The 24363-nt window shown below is 45.6% G+C and overlaps 1 protein-coding gene across 1 annotated transcript; it reads left to right on the top strand.

The window, feature by feature from the left end:
• Nucleotides 1–221: 221 nt before the first annotated feature.
• Nucleotides 222–24314, top strand: LOC139056241 (uncharacterized). Its single transcript, XM_070534306.1, has 5 exons — nucleotides 222–393; nucleotides 2334–2407; nucleotides 5324–5551; nucleotides 9519–9612; nucleotides 23657–24314. Exons 1-5 carry the CDS (start codon nucleotides 386–388, stop codon nucleotides 23892–23894), a joined length of 642 nt encoding a protein of 213 aa, XP_070390407.1. The 5' UTR covers nucleotides 222–385; the 3' UTR covers nucleotides 23895–24314.
• Nucleotides 24315–24363: the final 49 nt, after the last annotated feature.

Here is a 24363-nt window from a genome sequence, read left to right on the forward strand (position 1 = left end):
TGCGGAGTTAATTAGTCTTCATGTGACTTCACAGAACCGCACGCACCCGGTACGTTGACTCTGCGGCTGGGACGTTTTGCTGCTGAGCAGGAGGTTGCGGGCTCGATTCCCGGCCAAGTCGGCCATAACAGTCGTCTCCATCTCGTCATTGTCGTCTTTTATATTTGCTTCATAAAGCTCGCATTGTGAGGTGCGTTCCAAGCTCGTGCATTACGGGCGCGAAGAAGAAAAGAAAGAAGTCACAGCGGAGCTAAATAATCCCCGAAGGACGTAACAGTTATAGTTTGAGTTTGCCTTCTGTTCGCTGCGCTACTTCACCTGTGACGATGTCCCTCTATATTTAAGTGAACGAAGATGGTTATGAAGACGAATCATCTATGAAAAAATGGCTAGGTGAGCCTCTGCATCTGCATCTGTTACAGTTGGGGCGTTTCCACGCTCCGGATGGCCGATGTGCAGGCAGAGTCATAATGTTACAGGATGCAGGTTTTGAGAAAATAGTCGACTGTCAGCTATGCAGTTTCAGCCAGCAGCCATTAAAACAGTACAAAAACTATGTAGGTCGCGTGCACTATAGGGCACGTAGGGACATTTGAAATACAGGCTGCGTGCACAGTTTCAGGAAATAATCTGTTTTTTTTTTCTCAGATTCCGCATGTCGTAAACTTCTGACTCTGCCCGTACGAATGAATGTCTCAGAGTAAGCGCAGCAGCGCACGTAAATCTACTGAACTGTATAACGTGCTCACAGTTTCGCTGAGTTTCACGCCAAAAATGCACGTGGTCGGCTGGAGATAGGCGTGTGGTAAAAGGTATCGCTAAAATGTAACTGCACTGTACCACCGAGTGTCGCAAGTGGTATAGCTTATTGGCAAAGGACAACATGTTATAGAGTTGCGGCTTTGCAGAAGAAACTTCCGCTTGCGCATGGCTGGTACCTTGGTATTTCTCCCTCCTCCCTCCCTCCCTCCCTCCCTCCCTCCCTCCCTCCCTCCCTCCCTCCCTCCCTCCCTCCCTCCCTCTCTAACACACACACACACACGCACACACACACACACACACACACACGCACGCACACACGCACACATGCACACACCCACCCACACACCCGCCGTGGTTGCTCAGTGGCTATGATGTTGGGCTGCTGAGCACGAGGTCGCGGGATCGAATCCCGGCGACGGCGGCCGCATTTCGATGGGGGCGAAATGCGAAAACACCCGTGTGCTTAGATTTAGGTGCACGTTAAAGAACCCCAGGTGGTCAAAATTTCCGGAGTCCTCCACTACGGCGTGCCTCATAATCAGAAAGTGGTTTTGGCACGTAAAACCCCAAATATTATATTATATTACCCACCCACCCACACACACACACACACACACACACACACACACACACACACACACGCGCGCGCGCGCACACGCACACGCTGGAAACTTTACCATAACTTTATGTTGCTACCACTCTAGGTTGCGCCATGCTCTTCCACAGTCAGTCCGTGCCAAACCCCGGTATTCGTCATTGCTGACGTTTTCTCCGTCCCTTTCTAGGGTGTTTTCACACAGCTGATGATGTTCTTCCATGCATGCTTATCTGTTTTTGCTGACTACGGCACACAGACGTTTTTCCCCTTCCATTCTTCAGTAATCAAAACACGTTTATGCTGTATGACAACGAATACTTTAACGGCTAAGAATTCAGAAAAAAAAGTCCAACACTTCGAGCTCCATTTATGACTTCTACTTAGACTTTCGCAGAGAGCGAGAGACCTGCTTCTCAAAACATTTCTTTTTTTTTTTTTAGTGAAATGTCAAACATTGCGTAACAGAATGCCCGGAAACTGTAACTGGCTGTGCTGCTTCTTGTTTACTAGAATTCACCCGCCGCCATGGCTCTGTGCCTATAAGGCATTCTGCTGCTGAGTATACGAGGGCGTCGCTTCCATTCCCGCCCGCGGCGAATGGTGGCGGAATCCAAAAACACTCTTGTGCTCATAGCTACGCGTCAGAGAAACCCAGTTGATCAAAATTTAAGCGGACACCTTCCCTGCGGCGTCTCTCCTAAACCCAGTGGTGGTTTGGGATTTTAAATCACACCAGTCGAACAATTAGTCGTTAATTAGCATTCACGCCTTTATCAGTGCTGAAATGTACTTTTTTATCTTCCCATTTCGTGCACCACAAATCTGTAGTCTGGTCAACTTTATTAGGCTTTGCCAGAAAGGCAGTTTAGTCAAATCCTCTCGTACGCCGAAGGGTCTACGCCTGGGCACATGATGAACGAGTCGATAATGCTCTTAAAATAATATTGTGCCCCTCTGTACACGTTCTTTGCAGGTACCGGTGCGCTTTGATTTGGTTGGGACTGACAGTTGGGGAGGTGTGGAGCAACGCAAGCACCCTTCCGGACGGTAATTTCTTTTAATGTGCTACACCATTATGTGTCAATAATATCGATTCTCGTGCCAGTGCATGGTTGACCATTTTTCTTCTTCGCTGTTATTCCTTTCAACAAAAAGGCGGTTTACGCGTGGTTCGGCAGGCACCATTATAAGTTAATCGTGTGAAATTCTTAATTAAAAATAAGTAACAAGTTTCTCAGCCCCCTTCTCCTTGTTATATGCAAATTTCCTAAGACTAGAATACTCCGTACGAACGGAATAGTTATGTAATATTTAGAGTTGTTCGTCTAAACAAAGATATTAGATTCTAAACAAAGCTGCATTAGATTCAAAGGAATATTCTCTCTGGTGCGGTTTCTCGCATCAGTTTGTGGCATGAGCACCAGAGCCGGAATGATACAACAAATTCTTTAAGTTTCCCATCGAAACCGGTTCATTTCGCTTTTCATCATTACAAAAGCACAATACACTTGCATGCTTACGCGCCATTTTAATGAGGTGCGCCAGCGCTTACATGTAGCACATAAAGCATCGTGCAATAGTTGCTTCGCCTCATGCCATATTGTCCCAAGCGATATGAATTGGAGTTTCATGCATAAAACTTTCCTCATACTGTCAAAATTTCGGTTCAAATGAGCCGAAATGTAAACGTGGTGTCTTTACAGCATTCCGGATAATTGTAAGAATTGCGGAGGTAATGAGAGAAAGCGCTCTAACGAAGATGGTATGACGTATCTTAGACTGTTAATTCATTTGCCTGGCTTTGCATGAAAGAAAGAGCGAAGTCCATGTCTACTACTAGTCACCAAAGCTGTGTTAAGCAGTAAAAAGCTGAACTGATGTCGCCATCTTCACTCTGTTAGCAAACGAAATATGTAACACAGGTGGCGGTGACAGGGCGCTTTGTTAGCAGATGCCGACACCCGACTGCTCGTCTGGACCAACTCATTTTTCTGAGGCGAGAATGGGAAAACGACCGCGATTACTCATTCTTGCCGCATGAACCAGGCCAGCGCGGTCGCCGGCTGTTTTATTTTTCTAACCAGACAATTCAGTGAGCTCTTGATGCAAGATGGATGAAGAACCACTGTCACATGCAGTAAGTGCTTTCTTTTTTTAATGCGAATATCATTCTTGGAACTGTCAGACCAGTTTTATTTCCAGCTATCTAGCTGTCTAGCCATACCACAATAAGTGTGAGCCGACCCCGAAGGTAATGAACTCTAAAAATATGGGTCGTTTGCCTGGGTATATGCAACTAGGCATGTGCCGCTCTTCAATGAACCTCTTTGATACCAACTTGGGTCACTGTGTATGTACCACTGGTTGTGCGCGTATTCCACGGCGGCGCCGCCAGAGGGCGCAGCGTGTCCAGATGGAAGTGCGAGGGAGGAGCCCCGGCAGCAGTACACGCCTCATGCAGGACGTGTTTCGGCTATTCACACACTTGGATAGTCATCGCAGATGAGTTGCCAAAAATGTTTGTTTATTTGCCAGAAGAACTACATGGAGGTAGACGCACGCGATTTGGCCCACGCAAGCGGAACAGCGAGCGGAGGACAGCATTGCGAAGCCAGAAATATATACAGGGAACCATGCAGGGATTTTTTTCTTGCCTCCAAAATCACAAACTCCAAAATCAAAATCGCATGCAGTGTGTACACCAAACACTCGGAAATAACGGAGGAAGTAGCGACCGCGCTGGCCCTCACAGAACAGGAATGCGAAGTCGTACTAAGCGACTCGCAAACGGCAGTAAACAATTACGCCAAAGGTAGAATTTCCAAGGAAGCCCTGTCCATTCTGGACAAAGCGTGCAAATCCAAAACCGCGAGCTCGAGGATCATATGATTCCCCGCGCACGTCACCACGGAAGGCGACGCGCTCCCGACCCTAAACGAGACGGCGCACCGGACGGCGCGAGACATGACCCGCCGCGCCGAACAGTGCAACGCCTCTCGCACGATAGCGAACACTCCTCGCGCAGAACGAGACAGGCTCACCAGATGCAACGACATAACCAGTATCTAAACGCCAGAAGGATAAACCCACCACCGAGTCCCAAATTGAACAGGACGCAGGCCGTCGCCTGGAGAAAGCTCCAGACGAACACCTTTCCCTAATCCATTCCGTCTGAAACGTATCTTCCCAGATAAGCATCCGGAAGACACGTGAAAATTGTGCCAGGAAGGACCAGTAACACTCAAACACATGTTGTGGGAGTGCAATGTAGTTATAGGAAGGATGGCAGTTGCTCCGGAGACCCTGTCGTCGAGGTGGGCCCCCGCTCTGCGCAGCTCAGACCTCGGAATCCAGACGTGGGCAGTCCAGCAAGCCCGTGAGGCGGCGTTGAGGCAGGGCCTTGTCGTTCCCCCGTGGGAGACCTGAGCCCGGGTTGCGTTAAACCTTGCCGGACGTACAATAAACTGGTATCCATCCATACATCCATCCATCCGGCATATAGAATGTGGCCTAATAATCGGAACTTTTCACTCTATAGCATAAGACATTACTGACAAGGTCGCATTGCCTGTTTTCGCCGAGCGTATTTATTATTTATCTCTTTACTATTGTGAATAATGCTGCTGTCAATTGAGAACATAGCAGGTGGGCATACAGGAATATATAAATGCACTGAAGATCTAAGAAAGGGGCAAGATACAGTCAAATTAAGTCCGGTAAACAAAAACGCGATAAAAAATGCCAAGTGGTTGTTAACGGACAAATGCTTCAACCAACACATATTACATAATTAAACCCAGTACACTTTCTCAGCCACTTCGTTGCCCCTCTCTTGCATTATATGCAATGCTCGAGCCGATGCGTATTCAAGTGTAGACCCAAGAGACTTGCACGCTAATAGTTTCACGTGTGGCAGGGCTTTTTCGTAAGTGTCCTTACGCGAACGCTGCCCGCATGGCCCAGGCGCGTCCGGCAGGAGTGCCTTATCCGCCGGAGGCAACGGCACCCGGCCGGAACTCGGCGTGCAGGCAACGCGGGGCAGTCACTCAGGCCTGCTGGTGCTGCGCCGTTCGTTCCAGGACAGCGTGGCGGCGTACAAGCGCCGCTTCTCCACCCCTTCGACGAGTGGCGGAGACCCCAGCGCCAGCGCGCCGACCTCGCGACCGCGCGTGCCGTTTGGATTCACGCGAGGCAAGTGTGGCGGCCCCAATTTTCCTGCGCTCATTAAGGTTGAACCCGGTACTCTCCAAACTGCGGGCTGCGACCCCAGCAGACGGCGAGGCACGAAAACTTGAAGGGATTGAGCACTGGGTCGCGAAGTGGCCCACGGCTCAACTTATCGCGAGCTATACGGATTGCGGATCGGGGATCGCGACCCTTGTATCTGTCCCTATGCTCGGACTTGGCTATAGTATGCGCTGCAATTCGATACAAGACCTGTGCCCAAACTTCGCCCTAGTTTTCTCGAATTGTGCTCGATGGCGAAGCTCTCTTTAATCCTCAGAAAGACGTATACCGGGTGCTTGAACGAACGTTAAAAAAAATAAAAATAAAAAAATGCATGTGACAGATAGCACGTGGTAGATAGATGGTCCACTCGATGGGACGGACATTGCTTACACAAAAAATTGAAATGCGTAATCCACCAATTACCAAAAACTTAAAAAAATTTATTCATTACTTATTGAAATTTACAAATTCTAGCCGGGGAATTCGCAAGGTGGATCCACTTGAAACGAATCCTCCGGATGACTCCAGTTTCGAGTGCAAGTAATGTCAATGTTTTGTGGAAGTAATGCTATCGTCTTCGAGTAGACGAGCTGATGGACTAGAATTGTGCTATTTGCCACAGGCAGCTTTTAAATATTTCTGAAAGTGTTCGCTGAAACACCTGGATATTGCTGATATATAGACTGTCAAGAAAAATGTGAGCTTTATTTCGCTGCATCGTACAGTTCGTTAGAAGTATCGAGGAGAGAGATTAGAGAAATGAGTTAAGAGAAAGCTTTAGCTCGGGCCCAACTCCGACGCGGCCAATTCAAATGCATGTAACAAGCAAAAACGTTTTTCTGAGCTAACCCCTGGACCGATTTTCATGAAATTTGTTGCATTTGAGAGAGAAAATCAAATTATAGTGACTGTTGGAAGCGGAATTTCCATTTAGGGCCTAAATATTGTTACAAAATTTTCAGAAATTCGGAAGTTTGAAAAGAATAGGAGCACGAAGTTTACAAATTAATAGCTATGCACCAAAAACAGGTATCGCGGTTTTGTAAACGGTATCCATTAGATCATTGAAAGCGAAAAAATTTGATTTGTCATTTTATGTTTTACATAAGTACGTTACGCCGTGAACAAGGGCTCTGCAAAAGCTGTATTTCCATACTACTCAATGTTTTTTACATTCATGTGTAACATATCAATTTTGTCCGATTTAGCTGTACTATTAGATGCAATTTACAGAATCGTGGTATCATTTTCCATTGCTAAGTTACAGGGTTGTAAACTTGATAGTTTTGCTTTCTTAAAATTTCCGATTTTTGCTAACTTTTAGTAAAAAATTGACGACCTAACTCGAAAATTCAAAACCAACAGTCACTATATTTTAAGTTTTCCTCTTAAATGCAACACACCTCGTCAAATTTGGTTCAGTGGTTGGCGAGAAAAACGAATTCTCCTTTTACATGTATTTGCATTGGAGCACCCGAGCTAAAGCTTCCTCTTAAATTATATCCTTGATGCATGTCAGGGCAGCAGAATTGTAGAGGTTGCAGAGTAATAGAGTTTGGGAAGCACTGTCCTTATTAATTACATGGAGGGTTTTTTCACGCGTCAGCCTGACGTGATTACTGTCAGCCTCGACGTACAGCTGATGAGCAGGCTCCTCTATTAGCAGATTTTTCAATGCTGTCTTCATAAACAAAAATTGTATACGGCTGAAAAAGCTGACTCACACTCTGAGCACTGTCGAACAACCTATGACGGCACCTGGCGACGTGACGTCGGCTTCACTCGTAAAATAAAGCACTGCTTATGTTTCATCCTTAAGTACATTTAATACCTACGCAAGTTCAAAGGCTGCGACAAGCTCTCTATTGATCCATGTGTGCTTTCAGCAAAGCAATAAAAAAGAAAGAAAATGTAATCACATGACTAAGTACTTCATTCTTTCTCGCTCGTTGCTTATCGTTTGTAACATACGCTAATGACATGGTCAGAAGTGTAGAGGCATAGCTTTCTCAATATTTTCCATTGCCTTGCTGGATCATTAACATGTCTAACGCGGGAAAGTGTGAGAAATAAACTCAGCTCGACAACTAATAGCACCTTATTGATAGGCTGTTATAAACCTTTTTCACTGCAGTGTTCTTCATTGCTAGAAGCGTACATGAAATAAAATACGTTACGCTTTAATTTTGCGCGTGAATCTTTGAGGGGTGGCTTTGAAATAGAGCTACAGGGCTCGGGCAATCTTACTGTTATCTTTCCTTTGATATTGAATAGAACTGGATAACGAGCGTTAACACAAAGCTCGTTTGGGATATATACAGCAGAACTTGCGGAGCTAAGTGAACGGATGGTAGGGATATATTATAAATGTTACGCAGGCCTAGGTTCGCACCCGTATTTTTGTGCAAGGCGTTACAAATTTCCCTCCCCAATGACGTATTCACTCAATGAAGGTAATTGTGGTAATTAGCGGGAGATGGAGATAAAGGGCAGATAAAAAAACCATACCTCGCACTCCCGTGTGTGCCAGTGCGTTACGTCAGATGCAAGTGGGGCCATGGATAGCAAATTACATTTTTTTTTGCTTGTTGGATGAAATAGGCGCTTATCGATGCAGATTCTTTTCTTACAGGCACACTAACGCCTCCTACGGGCCTCGGATCTTCTTGGTAACGGTGACATTTTGGTGTGACCAGGGTCCGTATTCACAAAAGTGCTATTACACTACAACTGTTCGTAAGAGCGTCATTCGGCCCCAGAGGCCGTATTCGCAAAGCTTTCTTTCGCAAGTGCTATTTGCCATTGCCTGGCAGCCTTCGCTGATTTGTCCGTGATCAGGATTGACTGAAATTTGCCTCTTTGGAACAATTCTAGTGTTATAGCTTTTCGTCAGTACGGGCCTACACAGTTTTGCTACAATCACTTGAAACGGGGAAAAAGAAAGAAGACTCAATTAACCTTGTGTACACGGCACACATAACTTCAGTTTACCCTGGCAGAAAACTCAAGGCCGCACTTTGGTGCAAACAGGGACGCCATTGACGCAGCATGGGGCACGACTGATGCGTGATATTGTGTGTGCCAGAGAAGTGCAGCCTACTGCGACCCCAAGCCAACTCAACTTCAGGCCCTGTCGTTGAGCTGCACTTGCGGCGAACAGTTCGTTCTAGTGTTGCAGAAAGCTTAGAAGACCTATAAGTATCCCCACTCTCAAAACAGGGTATATAGTGCCCGCTGCTGGAATGCCGCCATTCGATACAAGGCCAACTCCGGGCGCTGCCACATCGGGCTACACTGTCTGGCACATGCGATTTCGCTATGCCTGCCGCCCTCTCGATAATTTGTGCCGATCTATAGTAAAAAGCTAAGAAGCGTCGCATGAACCACCCATGCTGCTTACAGAATCACGAGTTGCGCTGGAAGAAGTGTAACACAACGAAATCAGAGCAGCGACGTCACGGCGCTTGCACCGCTCTATATAACGTAGTACGAGCCATTCGCAGTTGCACGTAAAGGGGAAAGAAAATATATACGGAAGGCATAAGAGAAAACTATATTGAACCCGTTCACGTTCAGCCATGCTCGTTTTCTCGGCAGAGCAGGCGAAAACAGCCGCCGGCGCCGCGCGCGAGTGTAGCCACCCGGCAGGCAGCAGCTGAAGGGAAGCAGAGCACGACAGGCGCCGAAGCGGAAGTTGCAATCACTTCGGGGCGCTGCGTTCACATTCGGCCGATTCGCGAGCAACTTAGCAGCGACTCCGCGATGCGCGCGCACCTCCCCTATACGCGTAAGGACCAACGCTGACGACGGTCACCATTCGATTGGCCGTAGCGACTTTAATTAAGTAGACGCTCGATTGCAGCCGCTTGGGCTAATCCGGCGGCGCACCGGGCTGCGGCGAGTGCATGCGACAGGCGTCTCATTACAGATCCGGTCTGCAACATGAGCGCCTTCCTGAAGCAGGCTCGAGTGTGTTGGAAGGAGGCCGCCGTCTACTCGGACAAGCCCGAAGGTATTTGCGCGTAAGTGCCTTTGCCGCATGGCTGCTCGGAAAGCGACAGTTGGGCGAATAGGGATAAAAGGAAAGGAGGCTCTGTGTGTGGGAGGCTGACTACGAGGGAGAGTCGGGCGGATGGAAGTGGCTCTCATACAAAATAAGAACGGAACAAGTGCCGTGCTCAATAAAAGACGCCCGCTTGCAGTTAACAAGCTTAGCTCCGTTCTCGAAGGAAGCACGATGAGGGCCAGACAAACGCTGTGCGAACACGGAGCCCCCATGGAGAAGAAAATCGAGTGATTTGATTAGCCCCCGTTTCTCGGAGCATTTGGCGTGAATTACTTGTTCGCGTAGAGGGGAGGACGCCACTCGCGTACTTAATATTGCAGTTCTCAGAACACGAAGATCGCAAGAAAGAAAAGACAGGTGGTATTTCTTAAGATGAGATCCAGCGGACTGGAAGTTCGATTATATACGCAGTTTCCAAGCATTGAAACCATAAAAGAATGCGCGATAATATAATGTATTATGCTTAGTTTCTATTCTTCTTTACGAATTTGTTTCCTGCCACTATGCGGAATAAGAATCGATGCCCTCTCTATATCTTTTTAATTGCGCATCTGGCATAAAACTACACGTGCTTTCTAACAGGCGGCTTCTTTACTCGATGGGCAGCTCTGCAGAGAAGACACCATAATGACCCTAAAGTCTGCTATAGAGTATTCAATCATTTTTTTCTTATTCTTATGTTCACGTTTTGTATAAATATGCGAAATATAGCAACCTAAAGGTGAACATGGGTGACAATAACTACTTGGACATTTGTGCAATTGGGCAAGTAACTTGTTACATATGTTAAATAATGTCTGGCGCTAGGTTGCTAAACTATACTTAGTTGCATTAATTTCATAAATTTGGGACAGCGAAATGTTTACCGTGATTGATGTACAAACTGGCGGCCTCTAGACAAAGAGCAAGTTATCAAGTTGCCTACGTAATTGACAGATTTGTGCGCAATAACTTCTGGATTACTGAGCTTGGAGGGCTATTGCATTTGAACAGTTGGAAAGGCTGCCGTCGAAATTATCTAGCCGGACGACGAAATTCCGAAGGAACGGGTTCTCGTGGGAGCTACCAAAACAATTACTTCGCCGGCGTAGGTTCGTTGAAAATGGAACCTTTGTCATGTTGCCACCATCGTGGCTGCTGGCACAGTCCGAATCACATGCATGCTGTAAGTTAACGTCCGCAGATCTGGTCGTAGAGGCCTATTTGATTGTGGTTATCTCGAAGCCGGCAAGTATAAATGTGACAGTTCTAGCGGAAGTGCGATTATTAAAAAGAAGAGAAAAATATAATAAGAAAGAAAAACATGGAAAGAAGGAAATAAAGAATGAATGAGAGAAAAGCAGCAATGGCGACATACGTAAATTAAGGAAAGCACGTGCAGAAAAAAGAAAGGAAATTCGGATCACAGTTAGGCAACATTGCGCTGGTATTGTACAGTATAGACCTCTGTTAAATTGAACAGCGATTTTTCGGGAACTATTACAGATCAGTTTTGACACGAGGACCTCGATAGTTGCTACTGATAAAGCACTATTTAATGCGTCACACAAACCATTTCTTTGCTATGAGGTTGATAATTCTTTCAAGTTATGCTAGTTGTATTACTAATTCCAAATTGCCTTAACCAGTGGACAGTACTGAATACGCGCATTTTGCTAACGTCGGGATCATCATTAGTCAGATATAAGTTAGAGTATGCATCCCCCATTTGGAACCCACCAGAAGTATGTATTACAAACGTTCTCGAGTCCTTTCAAAATTGTGGCGCAAGATTCATTCATGCTTCGTATTCATATGACATCAGCGTTTCATCCCTGAAAGCCCAGTGAAACTTATCACTATCATCTTTTCGTCGGCGCGTTGCAACACTGCCTCTCTTTCATAAGTTATTTCACTCCCCACCCGATTGCGCGCCTTACATCATTCCTGCAGCTCACATATCTCATCGCACTGGTCATGCACGGCAAGTTGCTCGCCCATATGTGCCCATAATAAAACATTTTCTGCTTCATTTTTTTTTCCCAGAGCAGCCAAAGACTGGAACGGCCTTTCCCAGAGCGTTGCTACTGTTACCTGCCCATCAAGCTTCATGCAAAGCGCAACAAATAACCTTGCACTATAGATCATCGTGACAGATATGCCTTCTGTACAAACCCACCGCTTATGTTATACCCCGTCGGTTTTTTTTAAGGAAATAAAAATAAAATAAAACGAAAAGAAATGCAGCCACAATGACAGGTAGAAAGTAAGTTGCGTCCTTAGGCCTAGAAACGGAACGGCTTTGTCACCGTATCAAAGTGGCCAATTAATTGCAAGACAAACATTCATAGCGCAACGAAAAGTGTGGGCCTAACTGTAAGCACTCACGACCACCGGGTAGTTATTGGCGACCGCAAATGCGAACGATATCTGAGCGTAATAACGGGACTTCGCCCAGGAAAAAGTGCACTCGGGGCAGTAACAACATCCTCGCCAGTCTTTGTTTCTTTCTGACGCATGATTCGTGCCAATGACGGCCACAAGCCGAGTGTGAAATCACGGCGCTAGAGAGGCCTTACTACACTGACCAGCACAGTACAAGCGAGGTTGACGGTATAAATGTACCAGAAAATTGCATTCGGCACCCAGCCAACCGTGCTGTACTGAACGTGCCACTTGAACAAGGCCTTGCTATATGCGGTATTTTAAACGTGTTTTGCGTAGTGGTGGATGCAAATTAGGCAAGGGATTCGAGTGTAGCCTAAATATGCGCTTGAAGAAAGACTCTTATACTAACAGTATTGGCGAATAAGCCACAGTATAGTTCCATTTTTTTAGCGTGCTGTGATTATCCAGAGGGCTTCTTAATTATTTCTTTGGCCGATAAATGAAATAGGAAGTTTTAGAGAAATAAATTTATAGGGGACACTATTGGCGTGGCGTACCAAAGAACGCAAAAGGCGTAAAACGGAGCTAGGGCTTTTGGTCAGACACATAGCCGCCTGGAGACGCTACTTTTAAAGTACCCTAATGTTCGAGTATTCTATTCGCAGCGAAATCAAGAAAAATAATTTCCAAGCCAATGCAGATATTTCTCATCACTTCCTAGCTTCTCGACGCCTCTCCAGGAATAACTGAGCAAGAGTGAGCTTCGGGAAACAGATCTCCTGCTTTGTAAAAAAAATTCGCAACTACAAAAAATTGCTTTTTTTCTGCATCATATATGCTCTGTATTCGAGTACCCAAGATTGGATGAGCAAGGGGCTCACGCGCGAATGAGCAGTGCTTTGCACGCAAACAAATGAATGCGTATTAGGCTGCTTCCGGCGCCCCGTTCTCCATGAGCAAAAGAGGTGCGCTTCACAGTTTGTGTGCTTTGTTTACCAGACGTCGCTGTTTGAAGCAAGAATATTTCTCAGTGTACGCTTTCGGGTTGCAGGCCATTGCTGTTCCTGCCTCTCGCAGTACCGAGCCTTGTGCGGCAATCGTTTGTCGATGATTAATCCATCAAGCCAAGACACGGCGTAGCCTTGGCCTACAGCTAGTGCTTACAGCGTGAAGGAAAAAAAAAAATTGGAGGGAGCGTCACGAAATAATTTTGGAGCTAGAAAAATGCTATCCAACACATGATAATGTCACAACGGATGTGACAGAAAAGCGCGGCTGCCGCATTCACACGCAGGAACGAAGATAGTGCACATGTTACAATAACTGACCGAAGCCGCATAACCATACCAGGAGAAAATGAGTCCAGAGTGATTGCCGAGGTACCCCCGAACAAGTGCGTGTCAATTAAAAGCTACCGGGAACCAATTAAGCGCACTGGGCCGAGACCGCCGAGCACAGGGTCACGTGTCGGGCGGACTTTTTTGGAGCGAAAAAGCGAAAGGGATGCACTTCACAGGGAGTTGGCTTACGAAGGCTGCCTTCATCTAATGGCGTCTGCATCGCCTATTGGGCCCCACCGCCTTTCGGTGCGGCCTAGCGCGAGTAATCGCAGCCTTGACATTTGACAGCGCATGCTTAGAAGCGAGCTGTGTCAGACACGCGTCCGCCGATAGATTGTGCAGACGTACTCCGGAATGCAAAGATCTGGGGCCCTATAACGTAAAACTATTCCAATACGTTTCTATTCCAATCTCCTGACGTCAAATTTGCATCACCACCGACGCAAGCACCGGGCGGTCACCCGCAGGGTTGTCTGAACACACCAGTGGCGTAGCCAGAAATTTCGTTCGGGGGGGGGGGGGGGGGGGGGCTCACATTGCAGCTCGGCCTCCTCCTTAAGAAGCTTTAGCTCGGGTACTCATATAAATACATGTAAATACGTTTTTCTCGGCAACCACTACACCAAATTTAACCGGGTTTGTTGCATTTATAATAAAAATTTAAATTCTACTCACTTTTCGTTTCAATTTTTAATTTAGGTTGTCACTTTTTTATTAAACACTGGAAAAAAATCACTAATTTTGTGAAAACGAAACTATCAAGTTTAACACTCTATAACTCAACAATGAAAAATACCATCGCAATTCTATCAATTGCATCTAATAGTACATCTACAGCGGACAAAATCGATATGTCACACATGAATCTCAAAAAATTTAGTATTGTGGAAATACGCCTTTTGCATAACCCTTGTACACAACGTAACTAGTTTACGTAAGATACAAATTGACATATCTAATTTGTCCGCTTTGACTGTTATAATACATGCCGTTTACAGAACCGCGATATCTGCTCTTGATGCAGAGCTATTAGCTTTAAACGTCGTGCTTCTATTTTCTTTTTCGAGCTTTCGAATTTTTCAAGATATTTAAACAAAATTCAGAACTAAATCGTAATTCCGCTTCCAACAAACACTATAGTTTAACTTTCTCTCTTAAGTGCAACAAATTTCAAGAAAAGCGATCGAGGAGTTACCTCAGAAAAGTGTTTCTGCGTTTTACATGTACCTGAATAGGCCGCGTCGCAGTTAGGCCCAAGCTAAAGCTTCCTCTTAAACAATTTGTCGAGGTTTCAAATACATGAATAATAACTGCACTGCCATTGCCAAAGAAGCTGCAAACGAATTCTTGAACGCTACACACTGTCAAAACAAGTAAAATATGTATGTTTTCATAAAATAATGTACTCGTATGTGCCAAAAGTTGTGCCCAGAATACCTGATGTCAATAACGCTTCCTTATTTTTTGCCTGTCTAATAAATAAAGAAAATATCACACGAACTCTAGAACTATATCAGTTCGAAACCAGCAAAGCAGTGCATGCCACTGATATGAAAAATGTAAAGGCCATGAAATGAACAAGTTGAGGACAAATGTCTTAATGAATCTTTGTCATTGAAGAACCTTGTTTACATTTTTGTACACACGCAATGGCCAGTGAAAAATCTCAATCACGTTGTCAATTGTTCCAACGTGTTACGCAGGAGCAGCTGTCAGCAGTCGTGTATCGTGAGTAATTGCATCGAAATTATAGTCGCAACAGAGAGCACGTATAATAAGCAGGAGTTCTGCTAAATATACGAGGGCGAGTGAAATGAAAATGAGCCAGCGGGAATACATGACAAACAGGGCACTTTATTTAAAAGTAGTCTTCATGAGCATTTAGAAATGTCTCCCCTTGACTAGCGAGTCGCGTGATTCCCGTCTCATAAAGCTCCTTGGGCTGCTGCTTCAAAAAGCCTGCAACTGACTTTTTCACATCATAGTCCGACACGAATCTGGTTCCCTTGAGCTGTTTTTTCAGCTGTCCCAACATGTGGAAGTCGCAAGGCGACAGGTCTGAGCTGTGTGGCGGATGTTGCAGCGTTTCCCAATTGAACTTTGCCAGTTTTATATTAACCACATCAGTGACGTGGGGACGGACATTGTCGTGGAACAAGATGACCCCATTCGTCAATTTTCCACGTCGTTTGTTCTTGATTGAAACTCGCAGCCGATCCGTCGTTTCACAATAACGGAATAAATTGATATCCTTTCAAGATTTAGCAAATTCTATCGGTAATGGCCCCTGACGATCGAAAAAAGAAAACTCAACAATAACTTTCCGACGGTAATGACGGCCTTTGCGTTCTCTGGAATGGTGAATTCGAATGTTTCCACTGTAAGCTTTGCCGCCATGTTTCAGGCTCGTAGTAGTGGCACCATGGTTTGTCCCCGATCACAGTTGCAGACAAGAAGTCGGCACCCTCATTATGATACCGCATCAGATGAGTCAAGGCAGCGCCGAACTTCCCCGTCTTCTGGCGGTGGTTCAAAATCTTGGGCATACATTGCGCACAGAAGAGCCGATAACTGAGACGTTCATGAAATATGGCGTGAACTGAACCGTGACTGATGTCCACACGCTCTGCCAGTTCATCGATGCTTATCCTCCGTTCTTGTCTCATAAGATCATCAAGCTTTGGAATTTTGTTGGCAGTGATTGCACGATGGTTTTGGCCATGTCTTGGATCGTCTTTGCAACTTTCACGTCCTTCTTTGAACCGTTTACTCCAACGCTTCACAGTGGCCAATGAAATGAAATGTTCAACGAGCACGGCAGCCATACGGCGACTAATTTCTTTTTGGGAAACACCTTCAGCTGTCAAAAACCTCACGACACCACGCTGTTCAACTATTGGAGCGTGCATTATGTCACGCAACCATGTTCAACCCAGTGCATGAGAGCATTAAAGAACATTTATCCTCACACCTGCGTGTCACTTTTGTAAATGAGAGATGCCTGTGTGCTAGGCGCATGCCTCGCAGATAATGAACCGAACCATTATTGCGCGGGCGGGCAGGTTAATTTTCATTTCACTCGCCCTCGTACATTAGAAATGCGAAGATATAATTGAATATATATACAAATGCGAAGATACAGCTTGATGAAGGGCAAAAAAGTGTCACTAGAAACAAAGTTCATTGCACGTATACACAAAACCTGGCAACAAGAAATTTAAGTATACGCATAAGTATCCAATAAATCTACCTAAGGGAAAGTCACTGTATATAATGCGTCAGACAAGGCAAATTAACATGTTGCGCAATCACAGATTCACAGAATTCTAGATCCCGCTCCCATTCCATCCACTCTCCCCGATGTATCGCGCGGGACGGAAAGTGGCGCGCTTGCTCCCCGCTTTTCTCCTTTGCGCACACAAAACTTAGCCACCATCGTCGGCTCACCCATTCGACCCCCCCCCCCCTCAGAGTCAAAGTAGAAAAAATAAATAGGCACCTAGTTACCTTGGCTGGCTTTAGTGTCTCGACATGGATGTTTTGGCGCAGGTGAAAAAAAAAAAATGTTGGTATTTTTTTATGTGACATGACGCCACGAATGAGCCACCACAACGCTTCGTCTCATCGGACCTCGTTGCGTGCTTTGTCAACTTGATTGATTGATTTATCGATTGATTCTTTATTGGTTTATCTTGCCTGATAGTTTGTTGATTAGGCTTGTCTCGTTGTATGTTCCGATGTAAGACATTAGAAAAGTCAATGCACCTTAGGCGTTCAATGTTTATAACTACATTAAACCCACAAAGTTCCGCAGTTGAAAATCTAAAGCACGACTTTGGAAATGTCAATGCACCCTTCGCATCAAAAGTTTATGAGAATTTATACCCATAAAGTTTCGGAATTGACATCCATGCGCTCCGTAGATTTCGCGACCTCCGCGACATGCCGAAATGAGCCCGTTCGCCATCAAAACGCCCTTGAAATTTGGTGCTCGGATGGGGCTCCTTGCGTTATGTGACTCCCGGTGCATAGGCGTTGCCGCGAAATCCAGCCCGTGTTTTCAAATGTCCTTTCAAGCGTGAAAATGACATTCTAGACAAAATCCAGAATGATTTCCGGCGCCGGAGCTTGCTTTGGTCGGCCATGCATGGACAGCATGAAAAAATTTCGGGGGGGGGGGGGCTGAAACCCCATAAGCCCCCCCCCCCCCCCGGCTACGCCCCTGGAACACACCAATCAAACGCTCTCCTCGTTCATGGGAGGTCACTTTCGTTTGCGTGAAAAACTAATAACATTGCCTACACTGAGCGGCTTGTCGTATCTAATTGGCTGACAAGAGGCGAGGAGAACGCTTAAGTGGAGAGGGATTCGATGGGGCAGAGCCAGTGCACTGAAAATTGATAACCGGATGAAGAGGGTGGTGCCGGCGTCTGCGATTGGTCGGCTTTTCCTTACTTAGCTTGCGGTGGCTGGTCGAAAGTCGTGGCGGCATGCAGCGGAAGCTTAAGAATGACGCTAAAACGGACCTCCAGCAAAGAAGAGTTGGCAGAATGAGGTGGTAAACGTGTCGAAAGTGCTCGAAAACGTTACACGGCCACGCAAGAACTTTTATTATGCGCAAATACACCCATGCTGTCCGACAGGTGCGAGTAGCCAGCGCCTCAGCGATCGGCGGCAGCCATCTTTTATTCCTTTCGAAACGGGGCAGCCTGCGGCTATTCAGAAGAAAATTCAGTCTTGTTCGGCATATTAATGCATCTTTAATGCGTACACGTCACTTTGACGCGATAAGTTTTCGCGGTTTTGTGACGTCGCGTGACAGGCAGGTGAAGTGGGTGCAACCCGAAAACTTTTGACCAATAGCCAGGGGCTAGTGGCGAAAAGGCGTCGAATCAGAAACAACTGTTTTTCTTTTACCTGTCAAATCATGCATAATTAGTGTGTACACTTCATATCAGACGGGGAGGTATCGCGGTTTTCGTGACGTCGGGTGACAGACAGGTGAAGTAGGGGTGGTCGAAAAAAGTTTTTGACCAATCGTTGTGGGCTGACAGCAGAATTAGAATAGAAGAGTTTGGAATAGTTTTACGTTATAGCGCCTTTTGTGCTTTAAAAAACTTTGAAGGTGGCCGTACAATCGCCCAATAACTGGTAGACGATGTCCCGCAGCCACCCTTAGTAGGCAGAGTTTATTAACCCTGCTGCTGACCATACCCTGCGCTTCATGTAGGAATAAAAAAAAAAATTCCTGGGTTCTCGTACTATGCCCGAGCGACTGTAATGTGGCAGCACTGCGCCTCCGCAGTATTGGGTTATTATCCGCCGAAACCACCGTGAACTACCTCTCTATACATGGCTACTCGTGAACTCCCTACCTCTGCTTGCTTCTTCTACACCTCAGCTTACCTTTATTTAAAAATTAAATGTTGGAATTTTACGTGCCAGAACCACAGTCTGATTATGAGGCACGCCGTAGTGGGGGACTCCGGAATAATTTGGACCACCTGGGGTTCCTTAACGTGCACACCCGCCGTGGTTGCTTAGTGGCTATGGTATTGGGCTGCTAAGCACGAGGTCGCGGGATCGAATCCCGGCCACGGTGGGTGCATTTCGATGGGGGCGAAATTACCCGTGTACTTAGACTTAGGAGCACGTTGAAGAACCCCAGGTGGTCGAAATTTCCGGAGTCCCCCACTACGGCGTGCATCATAATCAGAAAGTAGATTTGGAACGTAAAGCCCCATAATTTAAATTTTCTAAGGTGCACCTCAATCCAAGTACCACGGGTGTTTTCACATTTCGCCCCCATCGAAATGCGGTCGCCGTGGCCGAGATTTGTTCCCGCAACCTCGTGCTTAGCAGCCCAACACCATAGCCACTAAACAACCACGGCGGGTAACTTGCTTACATCTTTAGCGTTCGAAGTTTTCTTTTTTTTTTGCCCCTGACACACTCCACCTCCTTCCCTCTACTCTGTCTCCTGCTGTTTATATACGTTTCATGTCACACTGGTACTTTGCATGGCGGTTCTGTACCATATGTCTGTAGTCCACCAGTAAGACAAGACAACGACTGCAGTCAACGCGCCAAACGCCTCATTAAAAACCGGCTTATTACACTACATCCTGGTCACACGAGCAAGGGTGCCAAATGTCCCGCGCAAAACGCGGCAAACGCACTGCGCTGTTGTGGCAAATATTAACGCGAAAGCGTTAAGGGCCCCGTGTCGCAGAAAATCTGGCGTCGGACGTGGTTTCGGCAAAAACATTTTCGAGCCACCCATATACAGGCCCTCAACGTGGTGCAAGGAAGATATTGAAATAATTGAATTTCTCAAACTAAAATACGTAGAAAAATCGCAAAGTATGTCTTACAACCTACAGACATGATAGCGTCGGATTGTAATTTGACTCTACGAGAAAACATAGTTCTGTTGCGCGAAAACGCAAAGAAACCCCCTTTCCAGCGTTTCTACCATTCATAGACCGGCCACAGCGTCTGCCATTTGCGCGCGCTGGCGCGTCAGTATCTCAGGGGCCGCGGAGCGGCGCACCCGTTTTCTTGCATTACCTCCAGATGGCACTCGCCTCCACCGCATCGCGGCCCGCGCCAGAGGCCGTATTTCTACCAGAAAGCCCGCCTTCGTGCACAGCGTTCGCGGCCAGCGTTTCCCGGTAAACATTATGGTTACATACGCTCTAGTTGCCGGGAAGCGTGATTAGCAGTCAAATATATTTGAATGCTATCGCGTTCCACTCTTAAAGGCGAAGCTTAAGCGTCCTCCATCTTTTTGCCTCTCTATAATGGGCCAGAATGCGCGTGCATAAGGTGAAAGAGTCCGTATCGATAACTTTAGTCTGTTTGGCAAGCTGCTATCTCAACAAGCCGGTGGCGCTAGTTCAGAATGTGTTTGCCAACATTTCCTGGTTGTCCTGTGGGACAGCCATGCCAACGACGTCTCGCTTGCGCGGTTGGGGAGAGTACTGACCAACTTGTTGCCCAGTTTCAGTACGCCTTTATTCTACAAACAGTGTGTTTCGGCGTAAACTTTAGGGATTACAAGTAAGTGCACAGAACACAAAGAGAAGTGATCTTTTCGGTAACGCAATATTCACGTCGACACACGTAAATTGCGTCACAATCATCGTAAGCTGCTAAAATTCGATGATAATTTTGCTAATTATTTACTGTAGTGAACATGTTGCAGATTCAGAAGTGAAGCCAATCAGTACTCAAGGCACATGCACTCGTTATATATATATATATATATATATATATATATATATATATATATATATATATATATATATATATATATATATATATATATATATATATATATATATATATAATTACAGACTTAGTGGTTATCTCACAACTTACTGTCTACTGGGGCTAGTAATTCCAGAAATGAATCCCTGTATCTTGGCTGCATTCTGTTTAGGAATTACTCAAAATCTTCAAATTTCGCTGTACACCTGGTACATATTTGTGATCATCTGCAAGCATCGTCAGAGGCCTATACGTTAACGATTAATTTATTGTTCATTGTGTAGTTGAGACCACGGGAGATTCGTTGACAGTTTTATGACTCATGTTTGGAAAAAAACTTGACTGCGGACTTCTAAAGATTTGTGTTGCTTCCTTCATTTCTTATTGCTTTAATTGATTTTCTTTATTCGTAGTCTTCATTTATCCGCAAGTAAGTAATTGCTGGCTTTTGTCCTGGGCCCCGTCAAGCTATTTTCTTGCAGCTTTTAGCCCAGGAGGCCAGCCAGGATATTTCCTGGTAAATAAAAAGAATTTAATTGAATTTAATTGAATATATAAAAGTCATCAAAGCGTATAACTCTGGATTATTTTTGGCCACATGGAATGTGTCGAGTTTCTCGCTTGATTTCGAACTGAGCTTAAAAAAATTGGAATAGAGCATATAACGTAATTCGAACCGCTCAGGTGAATTACCTGTAGAAGTGAACTTTATTAGTACGCCAAGTCGTTATCTTTACATTGTTAATTAAAGAGATTCACTAATGAAAGTTCGAAATATTTACTTCAGGGCACATGTTGCAATCGCGAAATTGAAGGCGAGCGATAGTAAAGCCACGCCTGCATAGCAGAAATCTGGACATTAAAGAAATATGCGCACAAAATCTGCTAAGAAATGACTTGGTGTTCTAGTTGAGATCCTCTCAGACTGCTATAGGGACGCGTTTATAAAAGTTGCATGGAGCGCCATTTGTGCTTCTTAGCATATGCATATTCCAGATGGATGTAAAACGAGGCAACTTGATTTCTGCTCAGCAGACATGACTTCGCCAATGCTGGGCCTCAATTTCGCAACAGTAACACGTGCCTAAACGAATAATTAAAACTTTTACCTATGCAGTCTTTTTAACGAGCTACATGGACATTGCGATTTCTAATGGAGGCAATCGCTCCTTTTCGGAGAAATCCACCTGAAAAGACAGGTATATACATATATATATATATATATATATATATATATATATATATATATATATATATATATATATATATATATATATATATATATATATATATATATATATATATATATATATATATATATATATAATTACAACATACAGGCAAATTTTAGTGCTGTGATAATGCAGCGGCCGCGGCTGGAATGCGAAGCCGGGACTTCGTGCACAGACATAGCCTAAACACCCGCCCACAATATCCTTCCCTCGTGGCGTAACGACCCCATTCGTTTTCACATCTAAGCCGGTATAGTCTCGCGCTCTGTTTTTTGTCTCATTCGTCACCGACTGTCACAACTAGCATTCCCACATAGGGTCTCAGGGGCGCCAATATTAAACTAGGAGAGGAACCGCGGTACTCCAGGATTGAGTCTGTTGCGTGAAGCTAAACAGTCGCGACACTCGCACATGACGACGGCTATAACGGAGTTCGTAGCGCACTTATCTTTCTTTAGAACTCTAGTTTATCAAAATTACTCACAATAACGCTTAGAGTGCATTTGAGGAGGACAAATAGCCGCGTGTGCTCGTTATTTATAGCACTCCTGCTGCTCTAGGCCGCACCCTGGTTCGTATGTAATATATGAGATGCTTAAAAAGTACCTTACGAACTGCATTATGCATTATAAGTTGGCAATGGGCCTTATCCGTATATTGATGTCGCGCGCGAATATTGATGGTTTCTTGAACAACACGCTGAGAGATAGTGATCAGACACTGCTGCGGTTAGACGGCAATTTCAAAGACATATCGCCATAGAAACATCGTTCATGGAGCGTGTGTTTCATGAAACGTCATTGAGGCAGCTCAAGGACATTCAAAGCTTTCGAGAAGGAACCGTGGAAACGTCCTTCCGAATCAAGAACCATCCACTTGAAAACGAATATGCCATAGAAAACGAATTTTGCGTCGGGATCAGCACACGCTGTAGGGCGAGATCGCATGTGGAACCGGCTGGTGATATTTCAAGCGCTGTAGGTGTTCTCCGGGTAAACACTGAACGAAGAGACTGAAATGTTTTTAGCAGTACTACTAAGCCGACCTGCCACTGGCAACGGCTGCCATGATAACAGTTGTTTTTTTGCACGTGGTCATGAACGAAACGTATCATGGTCGCTTTTTCTGTTACTGCCGATAAGGGAAGCGTTTGTACTCTGCGTAGTTGTACTCCCCCGAGCAAAAATATACGGACCATTTATTCCGCGATAAAACCAATGCGAACTTTCCAGTACACTCGTCAGTATCAGCATGCGCGTCTGAATTACGAAGAAATTGAGTTTTTCTCGGCCAGCCTGGTCTGTATCCTTTTGCTCACTGGTGTACATAAATTATAATGTGCAAAAACTTTCCATATTTTGGTGTTGCATATGTTCAATTTCGGCACCACGAATACATGCGCAAAAGTACTTAACTAACATGTGACCGTATACTCTTTTTTGACCGTATGGTCTGTATACGTTTGCTCACGGGTGTGCATAAATTATAATCTACAAAAACTTTCCGTATTTTGGTGTTGCACATTTTCTATTTCGGTACTACGAATACGTGCGCAAAAGTACTTGACCAACATGTGACCGCCATTAAAGCCTAGCAGAAAGCGAGTTTCCTTAGTACATTTTAGTCAAACCAATTGTTCGCTATTCGTACGCAGATATGTGAAAGGAAAAAAGAAAGATGTATTTTGTTCGGCATACGCGGTACCCAATGGCGCAACATGGTGCTTGCTTTCACGTATGCCACTGCCCGGCGTGCGGCTCAACAAAGTGTTCTCTCGTTCGTTGCGCAGGCACAAAGTGGACGCGATGTTCCGTCGCTGCCTGGTGCGCGTCACCAAGCTGAGCAGCTGCGAAGACGACGAGCGTGCCAAGCAGCGGATCCGCGGAGAAGTGGACTCGCAGCGCGCCCACTGCGTGGGGGCCTCCCCGCATCGCGCGGCGGCTGTGTGCCTCGTGGCGCCGAGGGCCGCCCATTGGCTGCTCGCCGGAGCGACGCTGCTCGCGCTCTGCGGACTCTCGGCGAATTGACCGAGCAGACAGTTCGGGCTCCGCCGTGAAATTGTCGTACATAACACTCGCCGCGGTTCTAGTCACTGACAACGGGCAAGGAAGCGCCGGCATAAAGATAATCGCAGAGTGGTACGCTGTATTTCGAATGCATCGCGCTCTCGTGTCAAATAACATCACTGTTCCAGCACATGTTATTATCAGGAACAAAAGACGCGAGCCCTCGCATGTGGAGGCAAGCTAGTCAATTAAGCGAGCTGAGCGCTATGGAGCCCGTTCATATCGCCAGTTCCCACAGCTTTGCCAAAGGCGGCTGCCACCTAGAAGACCATAGACTAGGAATGTCTTGATGTACATTGATCTTCAAAGCAAGTGCCTCTTACTGAACATTATTTGTACGACAGTAGTCAATAAAGTGCTAAAGCGCTTGTCATAATCTTATGAAGGCTTCTGTCTTATTTATTTAATAATGCATTAGAATTAAGAGTGC

The sequence above is a fragment of the Dermacentor albipictus genome, chromosome 1 (genome assembly GCF_038994185.2).
Source record: "Dermacentor albipictus isolate Rhodes 1998 colony chromosome 1, USDA_Dalb.pri_finalv2, whole genome shotgun sequence".
Lineage (NCBI taxonomy): Eukaryota > Metazoa > Arthropoda > Arachnida > Ixodida > Ixodidae > Dermacentor > Dermacentor albipictus.

Bases quoted from the DNA above. Each gene is read 5' to 3' on its own strand.
- LOC139056241 (XM_070534306.1), top strand. The intron at 2,408-5,323 runs GTAATTTCTTTT...CGCATGGCCCAG, and splicing joins CGCAAGCACCCTTCCGGACG to GCGCGTCCGGCAGGAGTGCC. The intron at 5,552-9,518 runs GCAAGTGTGGCG...GTCTCATTACAG, and splicing joins GCCGTTTGGATTCACGCGAG to ATCCGGTCTGCAACATGAGC.